Source organism: Bos javanicus, chromosome 10 (genome assembly GCF_032452875.1).
Source record: "Bos javanicus breed banteng chromosome 10, ARS-OSU_banteng_1.0, whole genome shotgun sequence".
NCBI classification, from domain to species: domain Eukaryota; kingdom Metazoa; phylum Chordata; class Mammalia; order Artiodactyla; family Bovidae; genus Bos; species Bos javanicus.
Genome location: NC_083877.1, coordinates 80,969,849 through 80,996,748, shown reverse-complemented (window position 1 = coordinate 80,996,748; position 26,900 = coordinate 80,969,849). Strand labels below are relative to the sequence as shown.

General features: G+C 49.5%; 1 protein-coding gene across 12 annotated transcripts in view; it reads right to left on the bottom strand.

Annotated features, from left to right (window-relative positions):
• Positions 1-244: 244 nt before the first annotated feature.
• SUSD6 (sushi domain containing 6) overlaps positions 245-26,900 on the bottom strand; it is a 102,850-nt gene continuing 76,194 nt past the window's right edge. For 9 of the 12 annotated variants that reach the window (XM_061429245.1, XM_061429247.1, XM_061429246.1 and 6 more), the window contains 5 exons: positions 17,618-17,815; positions 16,492-16,630; positions 13,832-14,250; positions 6,100-11,789; positions 245-3,233 (listed from right to left, as the gene is read on the bottom strand). In XM_061429245.1, the coding sequence (XP_061285229.1) occupies positions 11,764-11,789; positions 13,832-14,250; positions 16,492-16,630; positions 17,618-17,815 (782 nt within the window). In that variant the 3' untranslated portion in view covers positions 245-3,233; positions 6,100-11,763. The remainder of the gene's footprint in view (positions 3,234-6,099; positions 11,790-13,831; positions 14,251-16,491; positions 16,631-17,617; positions 17,816-26,900) is intronic. The other 3 variants (XM_061429251.1, XM_061429249.1, XM_061429252.1) reach the window with 3 other exon arrangements.

The window sequence follows — 26,900 nt, the reverse complement described above, 5'->3', positions numbered from 1 at the left end:
GGAATAATTTATTGAAGAGGCAATATGTTCACTTGCTACAAAATTCAAAAGTGCAAAAGGTATGGAAAGTGACCTTTCCTCCCAAGTCACTCTTTCTCTTCAAGAGGTTCTCAATGTTACCCATATCTGGAGTGATTCTCTGTGAAAAGAAAAGGTTGCACATTGACACATTTAAAAGATCTTTTTTTGGTATACAAGTGATAGTGTTCCAGCACCCTCTTCTGTGCCTGTTTTGTTGTTGTTGTTGTTTTTTACAACAATGTATCCTGCAGAATAGTCCAGAGCTGTTTTATTCTCTTCCCCTGCCTCCTCCACCATGTTCATTTAATGCTTGATGTATCATATGTATTTAGCCTGTGTTGATGATCATTTAGGTTATTTTGAAGTTTTGGCTTTATTCAGTTCAGTTCAGTTCAGTCGCTCAGTCGTGTCCGATTCTTTGCGACCCCATGAATCACAGCACGCCAGGCCTCCCTGTCCATCACCAACTCCCAGAGTTTACTCAAACTCATGTCCATCGAGTCCTTGATGCCATCCAGCCATCTCATCCTCTGTCATCCCCTTCTCCTCCTGCCCCCAACCCCTCACAGCATCAGGGTCTTTTCCAATGAGTCAACTCTTCGCATGAGGTGGCCAAAGTACTGGAGTTTCAGCTTTAGTATCACTCTTTCCAATGAACACACCCAGGACTGATCTCCTTTAGAACGGACTGGTTGGATCTCCTTGCAGTCCAAGGGACTCTCAAGAGTCTTCTCCAACACCACAGTTCAAAAGCATCAATTCTTCAGCGCTCAGCTTTCTTCACAGTCCAACTTTCACATCCATACATGACCACTGGAAAAACCATAGCCTTGACTAGATGGACCTTTGTTGGCAAAGTAATGTCTCTGCTTTTGAATATGCTATCTAGGTTGGTCATAACTTTCCTTCCAAGGAGTAAGCATCTTTTAATTTCATGGCTGCAATCACCATCTGCAGTGATTAGACAACTGCAATGAACAGCTTGTATACATTTGATATTTTTATGCAAGAACATCTTTCAGAAAAAATTCCTGAAAGGAGAATTTCTTGGTCAAAGAGTACATTGTAATATTTTTTAAGTAAATTATTTTATTTAGAAACAAATTTATAGAGTTTCCTGACTCATTTGGGGAGTATGTTGTTGGATCCCCTTTAACATGTATTCCCTACGAACAAGGACATGGCCCTGAATAACCTCAATATAACCAACAGAACAAGAAATTAACACAGATACATCACTACCATCTAATCCTCACACTGGACTCAAGTTTCACCAGTTGTCCCAATAATGTCTTTTATGTCAAAGGATTCAATTCAGAATCACGCCTTGCATTTCTCAGTGTTTTTTGTTCTGTGTGAACTTGGCATTTTGAGGACTATATGCCCATTTTTGTAAAAAATACTCAGTCTGGGTTTGTATCATTTTTTCATGATTAGATTTAGGTTGAGTTTGGTGGACGTGTTTGGACGTGATGCATTCTGTCAGGTGCTATGTGATTTTTGATTTGTCCCCCTGAATGAAGTAGTATCTACCAGGACTTCAGTTTACCTATATGGATTTGTGGCCTTCTATTTTATGCAATGGATTAAAATCTATTATCATTATTTTTTTTAACTGATTCTATTATTTGTATGTTTTTTTAATTTTATTATTATCATTATTTTGATGCTCATGTCGTTCCTGATTCGGTCAGTAGATGCCCGTGCGAGTGGGAGTACTTTGGACATGTACCCATCATTTTTTTAGCACTTTTTTTTTTTTAACTTTCTGATACATCAAGATATTGTAAGTTCATCTAGTAATCTTCCTGCTGGGGCTCTGGAATCAGCCATTTCTCCAAGGAGCCCAGGTTCCTTTTAGTGGAAAACAGTCTTTAAAAGCCAAGATCCAAACTTCAGGTGTGCTAGCTGCTGTTGAAGTGTCACTGATCCCAAATCCTCTGCAAAGAGCTTGGGAATATCTAGCTCATGTGTGTGTGTACCTGCATACATGCATTATTTATATTTCTATATTTATATAGATTGAAACCATGAAATCTTACCATTCCAACCTGACACTGCATGGTTCATTGTGTTCATCCTGTTTCCTTTTCTGATTGTGTAATTCTGCCCCCACTTAACTGGTATTAGAATTGAACTGTTCAGTAAATGAAGGGAAGAGGAACTGCATTGTAATTTGATGGTTGTCGCCAAATTACTCTCCATGGAGAATGTACCAATTTATACTCCCACTAGATAAAGGCAATGGCACCCCACTCCAGTACTCTTGCCTGGAAAGTCCCGTGGGCAGAGGAGCCTGGTAGGCTGTAGTCCATGGGGTCACTAAGAGTTGGACATGACTGAGCAACTTCACTTTCCCTTTTCACTTTCATGCATTGGAGAAGGAAATGGCAACCCACTCCAGTGTTCTTGCCTGGAGAATCCCAGGGACGGGGGAGCCTGGTGGGCTGCCGTCTATGGGGTCGCACAGAGTCAGACACGACTGAAGCAACTTAGCAGCAGCAGATATTTTTAAGCTTTTCCTTTTGCCAAACTGATAAGTGAAAAAAGTATTACTTCCGATGTTTTAACATGTATCACTCATTATAAGGCAGCTTATTTTCCAACGTTTCTAATGAAAAAGAAACGTGACAAGGAAAAACTATTGTAGTTGGATGTAACCACTGTCCCTTAATTCCGCTTCAAGGAAATGACAGAAAGGGCAAAAACACCTCTCAACATTGAAATGGCTGCCTGGCTGCTGCTGGCAGAAACTTGGTTGCAAGCACTGGGTGTCCCTTCTGTCCCCAAAGAGCTAGTGAACCGGCCCTGTACTAGAGACATGGACGCGTTCTCGCTATCTCTGAGGACGCCCCCTGCAGGCAGGAGCAGGAGCTGGCAGGTTGGCAGCAAGTCAGTTATGCTCAGTGCTCTGTTTTTGTAGGGAACAGACTCTGGGACAGGAAGTCTCAGACACTTGTCTATGGGTATCCTGGATTTCTTTCTTGTGATTAAAATAATTAAAGTTTAATCAACCCAGAGGAGAAAGGCATTTCTAATTGTGGCAGATCTTAAGTTTTAGGTTGAAATTGCTCACACTGACCTTCTTTAATTAACCTGCAGAAGTGGTGATTTCAGATGCTTCCTCATCTTATATGCTGGTGCTTTGCTCCTATAGGTCTCTGTAGCCTGAAGAATGGGCTTTCTATGTGGCTCAGTGGTAAAGAATCTGCCTGCCAATGCGCAAGATACAAGAAACTCAGATTTGATCCCTGGAGTAGGAAATGGCAGTTCATCCCAGTATTCTTGACTGGAAAATTCCATGCACAGAGAAGCCTAGTGGGACGCAGTCCATAGGGTCGCAAAGAGTAGGACACGACTGAATGACTGAGCACACACACACAGCCTGAAGGAACTGCTTCTTCACACTTCCCACCTTATAGCTCCTTGTTGACTTACTCTTCTACCTAGAGTATTAAAATAAAATTCATCCTTTATGACGTAAAGCAAATGGCACCTTCCCTGGGGAATCTTTGCTCATCCCCCAAGAAATGAACTCTTCACTCTTCACTCCCCAGGCACTTTGCGGGTGCTCCAATAGCTTCCTTTAAGTTCTGCCTTAAATTTTAGGCAGCTGTTTAATCTCTTTCTCCCCTATTAGTCTGCAAACTCCTTGAGGACAAAGACTGACTCTTACTCACTGCTGTACTCCTGGGACCTAGTACCAGATTTTGTGTAAAGCTAACTCTAAAAAAAACAGAAACAAAGAAAGAAAGTGAAAGTGAAGTCGCTCAGTGGTGTCCAACTCTTTGTGACCCCATGAACTGTAGTCTATCAGGCTCCTCTGCCCATGGGATTCTCCAGGCAAGAATACTGGAGTGGGTTGCCATTTCCTTCTCCAGGGAATCTTCCCAACCCAGGGATTGAACTGGGTCTTCCACATTGCAGGCAAACGCTTTACCATCTGAGCCACCAGGGAAGCTTTAAAACAACAACAAAAAACTGTTGAGTAAATCGGCAAATGAATGAATGACTAGGAGTGAGAACGGCCATTCCATAAAAAGGCTGCTGCTGCTGCTATTGCTAAGTCGCTTCATTCGTGTCCAACTCTGTGCGACCCCATAGATGGCAGCCCACCAGGCTCCCCGTCCCTGGGATTCTCCAGGCAAGAACACTGGAGCGGGTTGCCATTTCCTTCTCTAACGCATGAAAGTGAAAAGCGAAAGTGAAATCACTCAGTCGTGTCCAACTCTTAGTGACCCCATGGACTGCAGCCTACCAGGGTCCTCCATCCACGGGATTTTCCAGGCAAGAGTACTGGAGTGGGGTGCCATTGCCTTCTCCATAAAAAGGCTACAGCACCAAATTCTGTAAAAGTCTTCAGAGCTCGATGTTCAAGGGCTTTGAGACCACCCTAGAAGTCACAGCACCAGCCCCCATCCTTGGTGTGTTTGTGTGGAGCCAAAGTCCTTCCTTCACACACCCAAGATCACCTCAGATGCTCAGCCCAGGTCAGCAGGCTGAACCCGCAAGCATGCTGCCTTTTGCTGGAGGCTGGACAACCCACTTCCCCAGCAAGCTCCACGGTGGGGAAGTCCATACTTGCAAAGCCTCCGCAGCTTCCTGCCAAGTTGAGTCGTCAGCCACCCCAGGCTGGGGAACAGTTCAAGTTACCCCAGACAGGCTGTTCAGGACATTCCTGTGTTATGAAATTTCCTTTTCTGGTGGCCCTGGGGCATCATGGGAAATCTGAGATGCCAAACAGCTGTTCCCCTCTGGGCGTGGGATGGGACAGTCCCCAAGCCGTGGTGCTCCCCTACCTCACAGAGCTTAGAGCAACAACCTGGGCCTGTCGCTGTGGGAATGTGCCATGTCTATCCAGGTACAGATTCATTTCTTGCCTCAGGAAGTTCTCTCTCTCTCCCAAACCTGGATGTCTTGGACCTCAAACTTGGACAGTTTCAACTTCTTTTAAAATTCAACTTCAGGAATAATGAACAACTATAGATCAAAATGCCATTTTCTTTCAACTGGCTTATTTTTTTTTTTAAAAGATAATACCTCATGCTGGACTTCCCTGGTGGTCCAGTGGTTAAGAATCCACCTGCCAATACAAGGGACATGAGTTTGATCCCTCGTCTGGGAAGATCCAACATGCCTAGAGGCAACTAAACCCCTGTGCCACAATTACTGAGCCCACGAGCCTTAGGGCCCACGCTCCGCAACAGAAACAAGGGAAGCCACTGCAATGAGAAGCCTGCACCCCACAACTGCAGAGCAGCCCCTGCTGGTGGCAACTAGAGAAAGTCCCTGTGCAGCAATGAAGATCCAGTGCAGCCAATACATTAAAAAACAAAAACCAAAATAACCCATGCTGGCTGGTGAGGTCGCTGGGACATGAACACTGCCAATGAGATTGTACTTTGGAGTAACTTTCTTGGTGGGCAATTTGAGCTGTCTCAAAAGCCTCTAACATGTGCTTCTTCTGATCTTGCAATTCCATTTCCGGCAGTTTATCCCAGAGAAGTAATTTAAAATACTATCAACCCATTGGCTATAAGAATTTAAAAAAAAATTTGACAACCTAAAAGTCCAGATTACCAATATGATAGGGTCTATGCAACCGTTAAAAATGGTGTCAATGAAATCTTTATGATTAGAACATTGTCAGTAGAAGGTGGAATTATGGGTGATTTTAACTTTCTTTCTAAATTTTCTGAAATGATTGTGTGTTACTTTGGCATATTTAAAGGTATTTTAAGTAGTCTGAGAAAGCCCTGCCCTGGAGATTGTTACTTTTGTCCTTGTCTGGGAGTCTCGGCTTTCCAAACTGGGAAATGGGGCTTCAGTAGCAGGGTAGAAAATTTCTTTTCTCCCCTTCCATCTCCTTTCCAATCTAGGCCAATCACGTCAAAGACAGCCCTTCCCCCAGCAGTTCCGCAGGTTTTGTGGGCTGTTTCTTTTGTTCCTCTCATCTGTCATCAAGAGAAGGGCTGCCAACCTGTGGCTGACCCTGTTTGGACAAAACTCCCTTCCCCAGCATTTCTTACCTGATGGGATATGCTTCTCTCCCATATTCCAGAGAGAGAGATGACTTACCTCTCATTGAAACAAGCGGTCTTGTCTGTGTTTTTTTCTCGTGGAGGAACAACTCTTGCTGCTTGGTGAATTTATTTCTCATCACATTTTGCATAGCTTAAATGCCTCCTCCCTCAACGCCATGAAGGGCACATCCCAATCCTCTGAGATGAGGGTACCGTATTGTCCTCATGACAGAATGCCATTTCCTTGCTCTGAAATTAAGAGTTCTTCCTCTATCTGAAGCTCACTGCTGAGAACAGACTCTGAAAGGCAGTAGGAAGGGGATGAGGGCCTTGAGAGGCAGGCAGAATCTGGTGGGGTGGGAAGTGGGCCGGGAGGGGATCACTCCTTCAGGGCTATCTGGGTTCGAATTCAATTCTGGCTCCACCTTGGGCAAGTCGGTTCACCTCTTTAGGCCTCACTTCCATTCTATGTGATTCAGGGCTCTGAGTTGATACACATGGAACACTTAGAACCCTGCCTGGTGCAGAGTAAGTGCTTTTTTAAGGACCAGCCATTACCACCATCAGACTTCCCTGGTGGCTCAGATGGTAAAGAATCTTCCTGCAATGCAGGAGACCTGAGTTCCATCTCTGGGTTGGGAAGGTCCCCTGGAGAAGGGAATGGCAATCCACTCCAGTCTTCTTGCCTGGAGAATTCCATGGACTGAGGAGCCTAGCGGGCTACAGTCCATGGGGTCGCAAAGAGTTGGACACAACTGAGTGCCTTTCACTTCACTTCCACTATCACCATCACTTCAAAGCTGGACCACTCGTCTCTCCACCCCCTTGCAGTTATGGCAGTGTTGCCTGGGCAGACCCTACTGAAGACGGGTGTTCTGAGCTTGAGACTGGGTGTTGGGCACAGATACCCCTAGAATGCTTTTCCACATGACACTGTGTGTAAACACATCTTGACCATTTCCCAGGGGGACAAAACTAAGGGTGGCCTGAATTTTTATCCCGAAGTACCCGGTACATCTTTCTACTCATACCCTTACTACCTGTTGAGTACTGTTGACCTCTCCTACCTGGCAGTGACCTCTTTTTACCTCCTGCTCTTTCAGCTCTAGGTCTCCAGTACTTCCTCTCCCCCTCAGAGAATGGTGTTGCTGTTCACCTCGCTGCTCAAACTACCTTATTCCCCACAGAACCAACAACTTCTTACATGGTCTCTCTCTTATGTATGTTTTTATCCCCGTAAATTCATTCTTCTTAAGAGACAGAGATAGCTTCCGAAAACAAAGTGGAGCTAAGTCATTCTATTGATTAAAACCACGAGGGCACTTCCTGTTGTCCTCAGGAAGAAGTGAAACGCCCCAGCGTGGCTGGCAAGGGTTTCCGACCATTAGCCTCTGTCTGCCTCCTTCAGCGGTCCCTGAGCCCTCTGCCCTCAGCCCCCTGCAGCGGCCCTAGACCCCTTTTGGTTTCTCAAACTCCAAGTGCTTTTCTGTTGCCCACGCAGACGCTGGGTCCTGCCCCTCAGTCTCACTGTTCTAGCTTCCCTCTTCTCAGTTACATGGCCTTTCAACCATAAGGTATTCCTGACTGTCCCCTCAACATAACTTCTGTCACCACGGCCATCACTGGCTGCTGCTCTGTCTTCCTTCCTGACGGGAATTCCACGCAGGCCCCCAACTCACCATGTGGCTCACTGCTGAACCGCAGCCTGAGCACAGTGGTTGGCACGCTGAGGGGACTGACATGCTTTCACTTGTGTTTGTGGTCCCTCCTCCTTGTTCCACACACCACCTCCCTGTCCCGTCTCCTCTTATCAGGCATCTCTTCCCCTCAGAGCTGGTGTTTTCATGCCCTTCATGAGTTCCTGCCCCTGGGAGGGTTTCTGCAAAAACTTTCTGGAAGGATCACATCTCTCACAACTGCCTTCAAAAGAACTTTTTTTTTTATTATTATTATTTAGAAATGCAGTTATATACAGAGAACAATTAAAATTAAATTAAACTTTGTACAAATATTAAAATACTATCTTCACACCCACTGCAATGTACAGGATACCAAAAAATATATATATAAAATAAAATAAAGCAAACCCAAACTGATTGGGTGACATCCTGCACAGTCAATGATGCGCGTGTCATGTGAAACTGTTGCTGAGGTTCCATAGTGGCGTGATGAGCCGCCAGGCCACCCTCAACCCTCTCTTCTCCCTGCATGATGGTCCAAGTGCTTTGCCCAGGCACATCCCCCAGCTCCTAGCACAGGGCTCAACCTTGGGGTTCTTGTTCAAAATTCTACTAGATTTTCAACTGGCGGTTAAGAGGAGTTGCTTCCCAGGAAAGCTGAGCCTGCCCTTCACTCTCTGGGGAACTGGCTACTCTACCACTCGGTCTACAAACCTGCCACACAAAATCCTCTCCGAGCCCCTCACCGGACTCCAGTAACAACAGGCCTTGTGCTGAAGGCCAGGAGCTCTGGCAGGCTTCAGGGAAGCTCCTGGACTCTGTCCTCAGCAAGCACATCTGGAATGAAGCTGTCAAGCCTGTGTCCTTTCCCTTCTGGGCCCTATATTTTCAAGGAGAGGGGGGGAAATAACAAACAGGCAAGGATCTAGAAATGTCTGCAGCATTTTTCATTCTCTATGTAGCGATGCTCCCTGGGAATGGAAGTGACAGTTATATGGGAAGCAGTGGTTTGAGCTCCACAGGGGTGGGGAGGGGAAAGGTCAAGTGCTAGGGCTCCTGTGCCACCACTGACTTAGCAGGAAAAGTATACCTTTGTCTGGCCATCAGCTTCTCCATGAAGCTTCGCGGCTGGCAGGAAGAATGGGGATGAGACAGGAGTTAAGTTCTGTTTGCAAATGGAGTGTTGGGAGGATGTACGTTGAAATGCCTTATAAAACCAGAAGAACTCACAAAGTGGCCAGGACTTGGCCCATTTCACAGTTCACACCCAGTGAAATGGGAACACAGCACACAAAACTCAAAAATGGCAAAAGATAGAGCCTACCTGCTGAACTAAGGCATTGAAAATGTTAGAAAATTTAAGTGATTTTTCACCATATACTGGCCCTTGAAAGTCACTGGAATGTGACTGCAAGTTGCCAAGATATAAAACCTACATTGAGTCAGCCCGTGTATGCAAATAAAAAGAAAAAAACGCTTCTTAAAAGTCCTTTGGTGCCAACTGTTCTCCCGTACAAGTCCTCTGCTGGGTTCCCCTAGAGGTGAGCCCAGGGAAGCCACACCAGGGCAGCTTTCACCACTGCTCCAGGCCCCTCTGGTGGCCCCCAACACCACCTTGTCTCTCAGCCAGCCCCCACCCCAAGGCCACCGTGGAGGCCCTGATCCTTCACATCTGAAACAAGGGCCAGAAGCTCTAGAAACAGCAGTTCATGGCTGATTTGGGAGACGAGAACTAATTGCGGGAAGCCATCACGGCGGGTAAGCAGGGAGGTGAGGCTGGCCCGGTACCCACATGCCAGGGGCCTCCAGGAGGCAGGCTTCATCAAAGCCAGGGACAGGGGAGCAGGGGAGGGGAGCCTCCCAACTTTTCTCTCCTCCCTCCCAGGTGGCAAGTCTGGGCTTGTGATCCCCCCAGGGTGGGCGGGCAAGGTGAAAGAAGGGTTCAGAAGGCAGGCTTTTTCATTTTTTTCAAGCGGCAGGCGGATCATCTCTGTGGCTGGATAAACCGCAAACAAAAAGTGCAATCTCATGGGGAAAACCCCCAGAGTATTTATATAAAAAAAGGGTAAGAGCCCCGTTTAAAAAAATATTCTAGACGCGAGTTCAGGTGCTGGAAGATGGGGAAACGAAAGCTGCGGGCTCAGCAGTGAGACTCTGCAGGCACCCCCAGCCCATCCCCCTACCGGGCCTTGCTCCCTTCCGGAGGAAGACAAGGGTACCACGGGCGGAGCAGAACCTGTGCGGGCTGAAGTGACTGGGGTCGTGGGGACCCTGCCCTCCAGATGGGCCCCGGGCCAGCCACAGCTGGCAGGCGCATCTCTGGACACGGCCTCTTTGGAGGCCAAGGGCAGGCCTACTCCGTTCTGCACTTTCCCTTAGGCACCTCCTCCTTGCGGGCCAGGGCTGTGGGCACCAGGTGGGAAGGAGAGAGAGAGAAACGCTCGGCAGGCATTGCCCTTACCTGAGAGGAAGGAAGACTACAGGGGTGAGAGGCCAGGATAAGCGGGAATAAAGTGCGAGTGTTGAGCAAGGGGGTGGGAGGCTGAGAGAAGGCCACCGGAGCTACCCTGGTAGGTCAGGAACTGAAAACGCCCCAGGCTCGAGTATTTTCAGGCTCAGCGGGGAGCAGAGGGGCAGCGCTTCAGGAACAAAAGCAACAACAAGCACTCCCTAATGCCACATCTCATGAAGAGGCAGCAGCCCGCCGAGGGAGCAGCCCCAGCGAGGGCCCTGGCCACTCCTTCCACACCAGGGCCCTGGAGCCAGGCTGCTCCCAAACCGTCCCCACCAGCAAGCGCACGCAGCGGGTGGGGGTGTGTGCTGATGTCTCCAGGGGTGTCGTCTGTCAGCTGTGACGAGTGGAAGGCAGCAGGGGAGGGCGGGAGGAGGAGGAGAAGCAGCAGCGAGCAAGCGGCAGCATGCTTCCCGGGCACAGTTACTAAGGCACGTGACTGCGGTGACGAGGACCCTCAGGACCGGGCCGGAGCTGCCTGCAGCCGTCTGGGGGCTCGGTCGGTGCCCCGCAGGCCCCCTTCCATCACCACGAACCCAGGACGAGGCCACTGGCCCCCAACTGCCAGTGACCAGTGGGGCACCCCACGGCATCTCAGAACTCTCACGTCCCATGGGGGACGCCGCTGGCCCTGGCCAGCAAGGAAGCCAGGGCCACATGGCGTCACACCCAGGAGGCAGCAGGCACCTTCCCCTTAGGCTCCAGGGAAAGAGAAAAAAAAAAAAAACCAAGGCCAGGAAGGCCAGATGCTGGAAGCAGGAAGTGAGGACTTGCATATTAGGAAGACAAATCATTAACAGCCACCTTCCTTCCCTCCCTTGGGATCTTCTGGACGCTTCTCAGAAACTCACCAGGGCCAGGAGCCGCCACCTCTGAGCTAGACAGCTGGAGTGAGGATGGCTGTGGGGTGACTTTTCACAGCCTCCGTCCTCAGTCGAGGCAGCGCACCACTGCTGTCAGCCAATGGCAGGCCCAGGGCCCCACACTCTGGCCCCACCTGAAGCCACTTTGGGATCTGCTCCTGCTAAGGGCAGTGGTGCCAGTCTCCAAAGCAAATGGGCCAGACCCAGGCCTGGCCCCCCTGGGGGAGCAGCAGCGCAGCCGTGAAGGCTTGTAGGACAGCAACCAGCCCGCGTGACAGGGAGACCGGACCGGGGGGAGGAAGGCACAAGTAAACACGGCGCGCTCGGGCCACGGGAGCCGGGGGGCTGCCACCCAGGAGCTGGCTGCAGGGGACTGGAGGGCTCCGGGGAGGGAAGGGGTCAACCCACACGTTCAGATAACGTCCCCGACACAGGTGGAAAAGCTGGGGCGCACAGGGAGCCAGCTCCTCCAGCCGTCCAGCAGGCAGATGGCGAGATTCTTCCTGGAGTTTCCAGCGAAGTGGGCCTGTGGGCCCTCAGAGGTGCGGAGATACAGACACACAGGTGGGCAGCTCAGGTCTCCGGGCAGGGCGGCTGGAGGACGTGGTGCTCAAACCCACAGGGAGAGGAGGAAGGGCAGAGAGGAGAGAAGCCCGTGGCAGCCCTCATGCTTCTTTCAACAGTGGGATATCTGCGGGCGGAGGAAGACGGAAAGCAGAGTGGTTACCCGTGTGGGTGACGGCAGCGCAGCTCACCCCACTGCGGGGGCCCCTCGCACACTCCTAGCTAGTCTAAACCCCTCACCCCTTCTCCAGGCCTTCCTGCTCATCTCTCCGTCTGTCTGTGTGAGAAAACCTGAACAGCCAGTCCAGTATTCAAACCCTTTCTGGCCCTGCCACCCTGCACCCTCCTCTGCTTGGATGCTGATGGTTTAGTTGCTTCTCTTTCTACCCTTATTCTCATCTTATGAGGCTACTGAGCCCTGGTAAGTCTCACCTCCTTCTTAAAGCCATCCTTCAGCTGTGTGATTCTGAGTAAATCAATCCCCTTCTCTGGGTCTCAAGTCATCTCACACGTCACCTGGGCTAGACTGATACCTGAAGGGCCTGGCTTCCTGCACAACTGTCTGCCCCAGATAACTTGGGCTTAACCTGCAACCAACTCAATAACCTCTGTGTCTGGTTTTGCACACCCCTCATTCTGACATACCTAATTCAACTGACATGAATTTGAGCAAACTCTGGGAGATATGGAAGACAGAGGACTCTGGCGTGCTGTAGTCCATGGGGTGGCAAAGTGTCGGACACGACAGCAACCGAACAACAATATTCTGACATGGACCCTACCATTTGGTTCCATTTTTTTCTCTAACTCTCAGGTATATGCTCCATCTTCCCAACTGACTGACAGTCCATGCATGCAGACAGCATGTTTTGTGGTTCTTTCCATCGCACCTGAAACCTAATCCAACACCAGGCACAAGATGGGCTCTGTCTGAATAATGCTTGTTCAACACGTGGAACAAAGCCAGGGACAAGGAGAAGGGAGAAGAGCTGGCACCCCAGGGCTCTTTATGAAGGACAGGGGCTGAGGTCTACGTCAGTACACGCAGACACACAGCATGTACAGCTGGCTGCCCTGGGGCCACTGGCTTCCAACTTTAAATCTGGCCCAAGGATTTAATGGCCCCTTCCTAGCTCTACATCCCACCAAGATAATAGGAGGCATACTGGTGATACTCAGGAAACCCGAAACCTGATCTGCACTTAAAAATTTCCAACTTCTTGGCTTTCAGATATTCTAAACCTTAGACACTAACTGTGGCCAGGACTCGCAGGAAGGGGAGAGCTCTAAAGCACTTTTGGCAGAGGGGTCGGGGGGCAGTGGTGGGGGGTGAACGGGATTGGTAAGCATGGAAGTCCTGACTTTCTAAAGGGAAACATCTAGGTTTATTCTGCATCCTGAACCACAGTGGGATTTCATGTAAAGATGGTTTTTAAAGTGACAAGAGTCAATCCCAGTGTTTGATGCTCCAGGCTCCAGTAAAGGCAGAGGTGTCAGGAGGGAGCAATTTCATCCTCTGACGGCTTTACCACAAAGGCCCCGGAGTTACCTGGGAGGCAGTATGGCACCATGGATTATGATACAGGCTTGGGAGCAGATCCATCTGGCTTCAAATCCCAATTCAGCCATTTACCAAGACTTACCCTCTTGGAGCCTCAGCTTCCCTATCTGTAAATTGGTGTTGGTTACAACACCTACTTCTCAGGATGACCGTGAGGTCTGACCTGAGGTAGTGCAAGAAAACCAAACAGCACAGGAGCTGACATGCTCCTGGTTAGAATGAAGCAGCAGAATGCTCTGGCAGAGATACAGGCTCCAGTTTTTCTAAGACCCCACGCCTCCTTGTCATTCCTGTCCTTTCAGGAACATAAGAATTATAACAAAAGGACAGGCCCCACTTCCACCTCCAACTGGCTGTCTACCCTTTGATTTAGTATTTCCCTGAGGCCATGAATAGTTTCAGAGACTCCAAACCTATTAAGACTCACAGACAATAGCAAAAAGTCTCCCAATACAGAGCCCAAAGGCCCACCTAGGGTAAAATCCTATTTTGTACGATAATCCCCTAGGTACAATCCTTCTTTGCCCCAGGCACACCAATGATTAGAAAGGCTCACTGCCCTTCCTCACTCCCAGCAAGGGCCCTGGGCACCGGCACAGACCACCTACCATCTGTGTAGTCCTCTGACGCGAGGCTCTGTATGTCACTGTTCTCTGAATCCGGGGCTTCTTTGTGTGCCGCTCGGCTGCTCCCTGAACCGGCCACCCAGGAAGAGGTGGTTGCCTGGTGCACCATCACAGTCTCTGAGCCCCGAGAGCCCCAGGCTTCACACAGTCCAGACTGGCCCGGGGCCTCTTCCTCGCTGCCTGCAGAAGAACAGGCCCCCTGGTCCTGCGGGTGCGGCTCCCTCATCCCGCTCCTCCCGCTGGGCCCAGACCCTTCTGACAGCACAATCTGCACTCTGGGGTCTGCTGGTGGCACACAGTGACCGGAACTGCCGTATACAGCCTCCTCATACGACGGGAGCGCAACCTGGACTCCGTCCACCATGATGGAGACCTGGTCCCCGGACACTCCCTGGTCACGCCTGCGTCCGGAGAAGGAAAGGACAAAGGAAGAATCAGAACATGCACACAAGTAGGCATCACAGTACCAACAATACCAACCGTTTCTGAGGGCTTACTATGTACCAGGCACGGCACTAGGGCTTTATACACTCACCCCACTGCATCCTCACCTGAGTCCCTCACCAAGAACGTGGATGAGGCTCCGAGGAGCTAAGCAACCTGCCCAGGCACACAGCTGGTAAGGGAGGAAACTAGGATGTGCACCCATTCCACCTGCTTCCAGAGACTATGTTACTAGCCTCTGGCTATACAGGCACCTGGCCCTCTGGTCCTGTGCAAAAACCAGGAAGCTCGAGACTCAGAAATAAAGCCACGGGCTCAGCACAGCTAAGCCAGGAAAGTGGAAGAGCGGTGGCTGCGTGTACTTGTGAACACACCTGCCTGTACACTTCCAGCGGGCACACGGTGTGGCACGTACACTCGTTGTTTAGTTGCTAAGTCGTCCCTGACCCTTTTGCGACCCTGTGGACTGGAGCCCACCAGTCTCCTCTGTCCATGGGATTTCCCAGGCAAGAACACTGGACTGGGTTGCCATTTCCCCTCCAGGATCTCCTCAACCCAGGAATTAAATCTGCGTCTCCTGCATTGGCAGGTGGATTCGTCACTGCTGAGCCACCAGGGAAGCAAATTACATCTCCATAAAGGTCCTTTTAAAAAGAGGAGAAGGAAAAGAAACACCGTGATCTTGAAATGGGACACTGGACTCGAAAACTGAAGGAAGAATTCTGTTCTTTTGACTCAAGTCACTTTACTTGCCTTTTATTTTTTTAATTTTGTAAACTTAAAAAAACCCTGTGGATTATAACACAAATATAACCACTGACATAGCAGAAATAAAACACAGAAAAATGTATACGTGATTTATTCCAAAGGTAATACTAGTGTATGGGCTTCCCTACTGGCTCAGCAGTAAAGAATCTGTTTGCAGTGTAGAAGATGCAGAGAAGCAGATTCGATCCCTAGGTCAGGAAGATCCCCTGGAGAGGGAAATGGTAAATCACTCCAATAATCTTGCCTGGAAAATCCCACGGACAGAGGAGCCTGGTGGTCCAGGAGGTCGCAAAGAGTCAGTCATGACTGAGCGACTAAACAATAATGCCAGTGTATAACCATGACCATTCCTATCACCTCACCACCAAAAGTAACCACTACCCTAACTTACATTAAAATCATTCCTTTGACTTTTATTTTAGTAACTTAAATGCCTAAGCATGAATTCTTCAACATTGTTTAGTTTTGAGGTTTTGTGACCTTTTATGAATGAGATAGAGATAATAAATGTGTGTGTCTGTGTGAGAATAGGCGTGTGTGGTTTTGTATTTTACTCGACATTATGTTTGGGAGATTCAGCCGTGCAAATACCTTTTTTCTGGATCACTTTTATACACAGGCTCCCACCCCAAACCAAATAAATCTGGGGATGGAGGCCCAGGTGCTGGCGCCTGTGTTTAGTTCCCCACTGGAGCCTCTCTGTGCATCCAGGAGTGGGGACCAGGGAGACAGGGCAGCGGCCTGCAAACACGAGCCTGCCCCAGAACCGCTTGGACTGCTGACGAAAGGCAGAGCCTCTCATTCTGTCAGTCTGGGTGGGGCCTGCAAATCTGCATTCCTAACAGGTTCCCAGGTGATGCTGCTGCTGCCGGGACCACATGTGAGAACCACTGACATAGCAGAAATAAAACGGCACTGGAGTGGGAGACTGCGGTTTAAGTCTCAGCTCTGTAGTCACCTAGAACAGTGGCACCCAACCTTTTTGGCACCAGAAACTGATGTTGTGGAAGATAATTTTCCACAGACAGAGGTGTGTCAGGGGGTGGTTTGGGGAAGATTCAAGTGCATCACTTTTACTGTGCACCTTATCTCTAATCTAACACTGCCACTGACCTAACAGGAGCTACTGGTCTGTGGCCCAGAGGTGGGGGCTGGGGGGGGCTCCCCTGACCTAGAGGGATGACCCTCTCTGACTTTTACCTCTCTGAGCCTCAGTTTCCTAATCTGCAATGATCCTGTGAGGATTACGATGATGGATGTGAAGCAAAAGCACACTGCCTGGTACACCTGGAAGTTTAACACACGCAGGGCCCTCCCCTTTCCCTGGGCACACATGGACCAGCAGAGGCCAGCAAGCCCACCAGCACCCCTCTGCCAGTCCAGGGCCAGCCCCCAACAGTGACGCCTGCTGCCACCGCCACTGGGCTCACCGGCTGTGATGGAAAGACTTCAGCTTTGGCTGCAGCAGCACAAACAGCACCACGAGGAGGAGAATGAGCGCCACGGAGCTGGCAGTGGAAGCCACGATGGACAGCGTGGGGACCCCGAGCGAAGTGTGGATATCTTTGTCTATGGAAACAAGCCATCATCACCAGTGTTTTGTACCCAGACACATGGAACGCGAGCCTCATGGCTGACCTTCAAAGGCCCCCTGCATGGTGCCCCAGTGAGACGTGCTAGGTTTGGCCAGGGTCGCTTTTGGAGCAACAGTGCAGAGCCAAATGGCTTTTATGTCAAGGAAAACGGACATTTCCCTATTCTGTTCCTGAAACTAAAATTCCCTTCACCTTGGACTGCTGAGGACCATCTAACACCTAAATTCACTTAACCCTAGAGATCTTACCTTTATAAACCCAAGCTGATCCTGTCCTCAACAGCAGGTTCAAAGACAAGAACCATTCAAATGCACACATCTTTCCACCATCTAAAGTTCCGCCCATGTGGCAGCAAACTTTATAAAAACAGGGCTGTAATAACCCTCTGTTCTAAGGTCCTGCATCTTTAGCTGTATATCTAAGGCCAGTCCCCACCCTTCTCCAGAGTGTCACAGTCCTGAAACTGGAGTGAAAAGCCCAGAGATGGCTGCATGTCACACACTTTCCTCAGGAGGCTGGACCTCATGTCATGTACGACAGGAGGAGGCTGAGGGTGAGTGTGCTCCTGTCCAGCTGGACTGCAGCTCCGTAACAAAACAGCGCCCTTCCATTCAGGGAAAAAAAATATACCACAGACACTACAGAAGGTGCCCGCATTGTGCCCCTGTGTTAGCAGAACACAGCCAGAGGTCACCAGCCCTGGGCTAGAGCATCAAGGGACTTTGCATCGCACAGCAGACGCCTCAGTGGCTCAGCTGAAACGCCGCGGGACACGCATCAGCAATCCAAATGTCTAACCGAGACGTGAACCCCAGAGGAGGGGAGGCTGCAGGGTGCCAGAGGGACCACACTGCCCCCCACAGCACAGGGCCCTCTGGAGCGAGTGCGTGCCACTGCCTGGGAGCCCGAAGGGAAGCAGGAGCCCAGCAGCAAGTACCCCACTCTCGCTTGCCAAACTGACCCTCGTTGAGACGGCAGCTGATCTCCATGGCTGGTTTCCACTCGCCATTCTTACACGTCAGGTATTTGTAGTCACCCTTCAACATGTAGCCTTCGGCACACAGGTACTCAATGACGCTGCCGGAGTTCAGGGGGTCTCTGCAGGGCCGGGGGTGGCAGATGTAGCCACCATTCTCTGGCTCCGGTGGCAGGGAACACACTGCAGAGATGGAGAGAGGAGGTACCTTGATGAGGTTTTCCAGCGGGAGTGCCGTTGGCAACACGGAGAGGGGCAGTGCTGAAGGCCTCGGTAGGAAACACCTCAGGAGCAGAGCGCCAGACCCTTGCAAAGGCTGCTGCCGGAACACTGGAAGATCAGGTTGCCAAAGACAGAAGGAGGCGCCCTGGCAACAGGGGAAGCCGGGCTGCCAACACCACGCCCCCACCCCTCCCCTCCCCCTCCCTACTGCCTGCAGAGAACCGCATCCTTCACTCAACAGTAGTCTGACCAAGCTAGATTCACAGAGACCTAGTGTGTAATACAGTTTTAATAAAACCTACTGGAACACAATGAAACCAAGTGACAGGTGGTAAAACACCAGTAACCTGCACGGGGGAAATGTTAGCTTTGTTTCCAGATCAGGATCAGAAAGGACTCCTCTGTGTGATAAAATGTGCCTTCTTGGCTTCTGATGCGTTTCCTGGGAGGCTTCCCAAGCCCCCGGCACCATGCATTCCCTGAACTGCGTGGTCACTGGCATCACTCAACTCCATCCTACAGTGAAGCCTGTATTTTTCATTGAGGTAGGTCTGCTCAGTTTTAAAATCTCTGTGGAGTAGTCATCATGCCTCCCCTCTGACGATGAGGACACTGGTCCACAAAAGTTAAATGACTTTGAGCCAAGTGTAAGGCAGAGAGAGTCAAGGGCAGACCGGGGAACAGAGCTGGGTCTCCTGATTCAAAACCTGCTCTTCCCACCAGCAGACACTGCTTCCACTCCAGGAGTGAGCGGGCCTTTAAGAACTGTGTATGTCAAGGTTACCTCCCTCTGAACAAGGAAAATGGCAAACTGTACCTAAGTGCTGGGAGAACTGGGATGGAGACAAGCTGCGGTAACAAGCTCCCTGGAGCGGCCCAGGGAGAAGGCGGCCTCCAATTCCAAGGCCTGGGGAGGACGTGAAGCGCCTGGATGGACACTGCAGAACCCAAGTCCCCAGGCAATAGATCAAGGGGTGTGCCTCGCAAAAACAGGAAGGGGACAACAGGTTCCCTCAGGGATCACTGTTTGGAAGAAGATATGCTGGCAGATGGCCAGGCACCCACAAACTTCAGCTTACCCCAAGCCTTACTAATGCAGGAAAGATGAAAGTCTCCAAAGGACTTTAGATTTTGCTGACAGATACCCTGTCCCCATCAAGATATCACCAGGACATCAATATGAAAATAAGAACCGCTGGGTTTCTGTTTTTCACTTCCTCTAATAGACCGAGTTTCTGACTGACTGAGATAAGGTACTCTCCCTTCATGGGAATGCCCACCACTCTCACCAAATAAATACCACTTCCCTTCAGCCTGCAAACTGCTCTTATGTAAGATGACTGCCAACCAGGAGAGGCGGGGATATGAAATAAAAAAAGAGATGATGGTTCCCTGCCCTCAGGCTACTTATCATTGAGATTCAGAGAAAAGACTCCATTACTTAACCTATTAAAATAATGAGGTAGGTCCACAGGTATCAGAGAAGTCTGAACGTCCTCTCTGAAACTAGTATATGAGCCCAAATAAGCCCACTCAGCGCCAAGGACACACCATCATCTCTAGACTCTTCCCATGCCACCCAGCTCGCCCAAAGGCTGGAACAGGAGGCAGACACAGGCATCACACCTCTCCTGGTGCCTCTCTAAACTCTGGCCAAGGTGCTCAAAGAGCTGGCCAGCTGGATTGCCAAAGGAAGCTCAGCAAACCACTTTACCTTGTACACTCTCCCTCTTTTGTTCAGGGCAACAAGCCTGCCAGAGATCGCCTGGCTCTCTCCAGATTGTGTCTAATTGGTTCATTTCCTCAGTGTAATTAATGGTGAGCATCTGACAGCAGCTCCCAAAAGCAGGCAGGACTCACACAGGTCCAGTGTGCGGGGGAGGACAGTCCCAGGGGAAGGACTGCTGATTCTCAAGTCATTCCGGCTCTGCTGGGCACTTCTGCCCAAAAAGCCCACATCGTCACGGAACCCCTGAGAGGACCCTGGACATCACCTGGCACTCACTGCATCAGTACCAAAAGTGAGGTCTACAAAGACGCTACGTACAATTCATTCCGGTTCACTAATATTTACTGATGACTGGGCAGGGCTCACTGTGCTCTGCTCTGAAAAAGGATAAAAAGATACACACTGCAGGCGCATGTGTGCTCAGCTGCTCAGTCCTATCTGTCTTCTGTGACCCCACGGACTGTAGCCCACCTGGCTCCTCTGTCCATGGGATTCTCCAGGTGAGAATACTGGAATGGGTTGCCATGCCCTCCTCCAGAGGATCTTCCCAACCCAGGGATCAAGCCTGCATCTCCAGCACTGCAGGCAGATTCTTTACCACTGAGCCATCAGGGAAGCCCAAGCACTCCGGGTACTTGTAGCCAAACAGGGGTATGACAAATAAGTCCACATGTGTATTTTAAAAGCTTCTTTCTTCATGGCTTCTGAGTTTTATGTCATGACACATTTTGGAGAGTACGTTTAGGAAACTCTTCTAAACATACTCTCCAATATTTTCTTCTCAAGTTTTACAGATTGGTTCTTTGTTATGTAAATAACACCTTCGGAGGGGTAAAAAAAAAATTATAGGAAATACATACCTAGAAAAAAATTCAAAAAGTAGGAGGGTGAACACAGAAAAGTAAGCCCTCTTTCCCAGTCACTCAGTGCTTCTTCCCAGAGATACTCCACACAGATTTTACCCTATACATGTCAAAGAATGAGATTAGTGCTGCGAGAGGGGGAGTTCAGAGCAGGAGAGATCAACCTTGTGTGGGGAAGGGCCAGGAATGGCTACTGGAGGAAGCGGCATTTTCAATGGGGCTTGATTTCAGCGGGAAAGGAGGTGGCGGTTTGAATCGAATGCTCCAAAGCAGCAAAGTGTAGATTAAGCCCAGAGAACATCAGGTAGCCTAGGTTAGCTTGACTGCATGAGAAAATTTGTCCAAATAAATAAATAAATAAAATAATGGTAACAGTAGTAGTAGAAGTAATAATATTGTGAAGAAACCATTTTGCAGAGGGGCCCTGGCTGCAATAGGAGGTGTTCATACCATATTCAATGGGTGAAATCACAAGAAGAGCTGACTTTGATGTAAGTCAAAGAGAGGAGGAAAAAACCTTTGGAGAAGGTCAGCAGTAGAGCCACCCTCGCATGGGGAAATAAACTGGATTAAAACATTCTATGAGGACCATACAAAAGAGACAAACTAGGGTAGAACAGCCTCAGCATCACGAAGGGACCGCCCCAAGTCCAAGGAAGAAATAAGGAGGTCTCAGAAGGAAAAATGAGAAAAAGGCAGGATTGTTTTAAGATGCCAAGAACATAAGGAAAAAAATACAGCCCTCTTGCCCAATCAGAAAGCAGAGTGGGAGCGCCTTGGCAGGGAGCAGGCGTTGGGAGAGGGTCTCAGGGACGCCTGGGCGTCAAAGGACTGGGAAGAACATGAGGAGGATCAAATAAATCACTCGGTGGCTTCCGGGAGCCACTGTTCTGGGCAAGAGGCTGACTTAATCTGTGCATCAGGCTTGCTCTCTCTGACAACCCCAGGTCCGCAGAGGGAGTTTCAAGATCTGTTCTTAGCCCCAAGAAGACAATGAACTCATCTGATTTGGCAAAGCTGCATAATTTTAAAAAGAAGAGGGAGAAAGCCAGAAGATAGAAATTTTACAGAAAAAAAAAAATTAATTAGCTCTCTTTAGCTTCCTTCTCTGCTTCCCATTATCTCTTACAGCCACTTTTTTTGGCCTCCCATGAGCACAGGAATCAGCAAGGTAATTCTTCAGGGTGCCTGTGGAGTGCCCAGGGCACAGCTGTCATGAAGCAGGAGACACAGACCAGATGGGGAGGCAGCAGACGGAGAGGAGGCAGAATGATCTGGCTGGTACTCCCATCCCTGAGCCTAAACCAAGAGCAGAAACCAATAAGAGCCCCCAATCAGCCCTCAGATAATGTGATTTTCTTCTGCTGTTCTGGGGACCAGACTTTTAAGAGGAAGCGAGGAATCAGAGACAAAACAAATTCTAAGATTCCATAACAAATGAATCAAAAGAAGCTCCAGGAATGGCCTTGGAGTCAAAGTGTCGAGTTTAACACACTGTTCAGTTCAGTTGCTCAGTTGTGTCCAACTCTTTGCGACCCCATGAATCGCAGCACACCAGGCCTCCCTGTCCATCACCAGCTCCCAGAGTTCACTCAGACTCACGTCCATCGAGTCAGTCATGCCATCCAGCCATCTCATCCTCTGTTGTTCCCTTCTCCTCCTGCCCCCAATCCCTCCCAGCATCAGAGTCTTTTCCAATGAGTCAACTCTTCGCATCAGGTGGCCAAAGTACTGGAGTTTTAGCTTTAGCATCATTCCTTCCAAAGAAATCCCAGGGCTGATCTCCTTCAGAATAGACTGGTTGGATCTCCTTGCAGTCCAAGGGACTCTCGAGAGTCTTCTCCAACACCACAGTTCAAAAGCATCAATTCTTCGGTGCTCAGCCTTCTTCACAGTCCAACTCTCACATCCATACATCACCACAGGAAAAACCATAGCCTTGACTAGACGGACCTTTGTTGGCAAAGTAATGTCTCTGCTTTTGAATATGCTATCTAGGTTGGTCATAACTTTCCTTCCAAGAGCCCCTTTTAAAATGAGGTGTGGAGGGCAGGGATGGTGAAGATCAGCTTGAGGAAGGGAAGCAGAATGCAAATACCTAGTTCAGTTAAAAAGACTCAACAGAAGAGACTTCCCGCTGATGTCAGTCATCAAGAAAACCCTAAACTCCCACAAATATGTATAAAATAGATAATGAGAACCCACTGCATAGCACAGGGAACTCTACTCAATGCTCTGTAGTGACCTAAATGGGGAGGAAATTCAAAAAAGAGGGGATATATGTATACATATAGTTGATTCGCGTCACTGTGCAGCAGAAACACAACATTGTAAAGTAACTATACCCCAACAAAATACAAAACAACACCCCCCACCAACTCCCTCACATCGTGCATACGTGCCAAGTTGCTTCAGTCGCGTCTGATTCTTTTGTGACTTTAAGTGCCTGGGCTTAAGAAACTGTGTTTAGTATCCACTTGCAGGTTTGAAATAATGTCGTTTTACACTAAAACCAGTGTAGTGGCATTTATAACACAATGGGCACAGAGAAATAGGTGCTTAGTGAAGGTGCTGAAAGAAAGGATGGCCAGAGAAAACTTTTCTAGGAATTCAGAGGAGAACAAAGTGGTTCCCCCAAACCCAGCACATCAACACAGCAGCTGTGGTCACCAAGGAACGCAGCAGAGGCGGTATCACACGTGTCCCTGTGTGACTGTAACTCCATCACACACACGTGTCCCTGCGTGGCTGTAACTCCATCACACAATCAGAGCACTCCTCCTCCTAAGATGCTCTAGCAGGGCCACAGAGCTAAGCGTGACAGGACCAAACCCTCAGAAAGATTACAGTCGACAGGACACAGACATGCAGGGCTAACTCTCATGTAAATGAAAGAAGCAAATTGCTCAAAGCTGAGCTCTTCTATTGGCCCTGGGTGTCCTTCTGAGCAGGGACATCTTTTCTGTTCATCTGAGAACTGCTGGCAACCAGAGGAAGGTGAGGGCCCAGGCAAAGAGAAGCAGGTGCAAAAAAATAGAAAGGGGAGGAAGGAATGGATGGGAAGCAAACACCAAGCATAATACTGTCCCCCAGAAATACAATGCGGCCACAGAGGTGATTTTAGATTTTTCTTAGTCACATTAATCTTAATGATATATTTTATTTAACCAAAATATGCAAAATACACGTTTGCTATCTCAATACATAATATAAAAATTTATTAATGAGATATTTGATAATACTCTTTTCTACAATTATGGCACATTTCAGGTCAAACAAATCTCATTTCAAGTTCTCAACAGTCACTCGAGGCTAGTGGCCATTGTACTGATGGCACAAATGATGGGGGTCTGAGAACAGAAGGAAGGGTTCAGACCACACCACTAGGTGTGAGACCGGAGGGTAAACAGCAGATGAAGATGCCGTGGAGCACTCAGGGTCCCTCAGGTTGTTCTTTAAAGCACTGTTGACATGCTTGCTTTCAAAACCCTTTCTCAATACACGAAGGTTTAATTTCTATTTCTAACCCTCAAGGCTCTGTTAGGAATAGAGAGAGCCAGAGAGAAAGCAAGGCAAAATGGGGAGTAGGGGTTGGGAAAAGTATTCAAATGTGCAAATTTCTTTTTGGACGTAAGACTAGGAAAATAATAATTACTGCGAAAAGCATTATTACCTGTGCCAGGCACTCTTCTGAGCTCTCTCTTTACACAAAGCAGGTACTATATTTTTTTCCATTTTACAGATTAAAAACAATGAGGCTTAATTTTTTTTTTCCATTTTACCGATTAAAAACAATGAGCCTTAGCTGAGTTGAGTAATTTCCTCTGAGCCGCTCATCTCTAAATGACTCAACAGGCGCTTGGCTCCTGAGCTGCAGGCTTGACTGAGAAGTCCAGGCAGACCTGCAGAGGAGGCGAGGGTACCAGTCCATCCCCCAATGGACTAGGCCTGGACCTCTGGAACATCTCGCTGCTCTGGGAAAGGTGTGAGCTCGCTAGTTCAACGGGGAGGTGATTCTCCTCAAGAAAGCCTCTCAAGGAAGCTGGAACTGGGTATTACAGACAAATGCAAGGGGCTGGGGTCGGGGTGGGCGTAGTGGTTGGGTTACCACATCTCACTGTGGTATAAAGGTTTCTTCTAAGGCCTCCCTTAGAAATCTCAGTAATAACAGCTCCTATTCACTGCTGCTGCTGCTAAGTCATGTCAGTCGTGTCCGACTCTGTGCAACCACATGGACAACAGCTCACCAGGCTCTTGTCCCTGGGATTCTCCAGGCAAGAACACTGGAGTGCCATTTCCTTCTCCAATGCATGAAAGTGAAAAGTGAAGTCGCTCAGTTGTGTCCGACTCTTCACGATGCCATGGACTGTAGCCTACCAGGCTCCTCCTATTCACTGACCACCTACTATATGCCAAGTATCAGTCTAAGCACTTTACATGTCTTAACACATTCAAATTTCACAAAAACCCTATAAGAAACGTATTGTTATAACATTATACAGATGAGCAAATGGATGGAGTGAGAGAGCTTAAAAAACTTGGTCACGGTCACCCGGCGAGTAAAGATCTGAACCCAGGAAGGCTGGCTTCCGCTCCATGGCACTGGGCAGTAACAAGGGTTCTGTGTCCAGCTTCTCCTCTCACAGCCCACCTGAGAAAGTGAGCCACAAGGAGGGGAGCCCAGTGACAAAGGCGATCTGTGTACTGCCTGTGGACACTGGTCTCTCCTGGTCTCAATTTCCATACATGCAGGCGCTGAACCAGAAGGCCTCTGAGGTCTTGTCTGCCATTTGCAAACCTGCGTCAAGTTGGGTGGATGGCCAGCCTCATCGCCCCCTGAGATTCCTCTCCTGTTAGTCCTGCAGCCACTCCAGTTCTGAACTGAGCACCGTGTGGGAGGCTCGAGAAGCGTCCTATCTGTGCAGAAGCGCCCGCAGCCATGTCAGGGCAGAGTCCCACCTTGGGCGCACGGCGGGGGTGGAGAACCAGGCCAGAGGAGGTTGGCTCCTCCAGAGAGAACCAGGGGCTGCTTCTGTCCATCGCTTTCCCCCGCGCTCTGCCTTCCTGATCCCCTAGTCAAACTAGTCACCAGTCTAAAACAGGCAGCATGCAACGAAAGGGAAGAGATGATTTCTCATGCCATTTGCAACCTTCCTCTCCTCTGAGACAAACCTTCCCAGCGGTCAGACAGGAAGCCCATTGTCCAGCCAGGATCCCTTTTCTCATGAGAACTTCCCAAACGCGGGGGAGGGCCAGCTGCGGGCCCTCCAGCCTTTCCCAGGGTGTGGTTCCAGAGCAAGTGGGGGTGAGCAGCAGCAGAAGCCACCATGGCTCAGGCTGCCCTCTCGCAGAGGCCCGGCCCAAGCCCCGCTCCAGGGGACTGAGGCTCACAAGCAGGTCCAGCTTCAGAGGCTGTCCCTCCTGCTTCAGGCCTGCATCTTTCACTCCCCTCACCTCACAGGAGAGGGGACATGCCAGCCGGCAGGTCAGAGCCTACAAGAAGGAAGAACATTTTCTTTATGGCACCTTGCCCCAAACATGAAAACTCCTGTCATCTGAGAGTGGCCACCAAAGTTGTTCTGAAGGAAGCAGTGCTGCTCCTTGGCCTGGAAACCCTGACCTGAAAGTACAAAGGGTCAGCTGGAGCCCCACCCAACTGTCAAGACTCGGCTCCCAGGTCGCCTGCCCAGGACACCGTCCCAAAGAGAACTAAGCGGCACGGGCAGAGCCTACCCCCGGCCTACAGTGAGAGCAGCCGGGTGAGCTAGGACAGTTCCCCACTGCGTGGGCTTGGGCGGGTCTTCCCATTCCCCAGTTCCCTCACCTGTAAGAGGGGGACAGTAAAGGTGTGTACCTCGTGGGCGCTGTGCAGATTCATCACAATCATGCCTCTCACACACCAAGCAGTCAATAAACAGCAGCTCTATCACCCTCCTCTTTTCTCCACACATCTTCCTGCCTCCCCATAAAGCACTGGCTGTACTGTTGTCTCTGCAATTATTTTCTCACAGGTCGGTCCACCCCACCTCTCCACTAACCCACCCACATACCCAAGCTGTAGGGTAAGCATTTGTTCTGCTTCTTGTATTCCCAGATCTCGGTACAGAAACTGGCAGAAACTGACTTCACCTACAAAATTTTGCCCACATTTCAAGGCACTGTCTTTTTAAATGCAAAGGGTCACATGGTTTCTGATTTGAGATGAATCAGGAGCGGATAACAGCTGAAACAGGAGGGAAGTTGGCAGGCAGGGCACAATGTTTAGAATGACATAGTCATAGGACACAACAAAAAACTGGTTAGAACTAACAAGGCCCAAGATGGTGGAAAACGAAACTTCCAGGAGACTCTGAGCCTCTTTATACACTCACTGTAACGCATCAGCTAATTGACACACCGGCCAGGGCCATGACAGGTCTGAGGCCAACCATAGAAAGCTGAAAAGTGGGTGGTG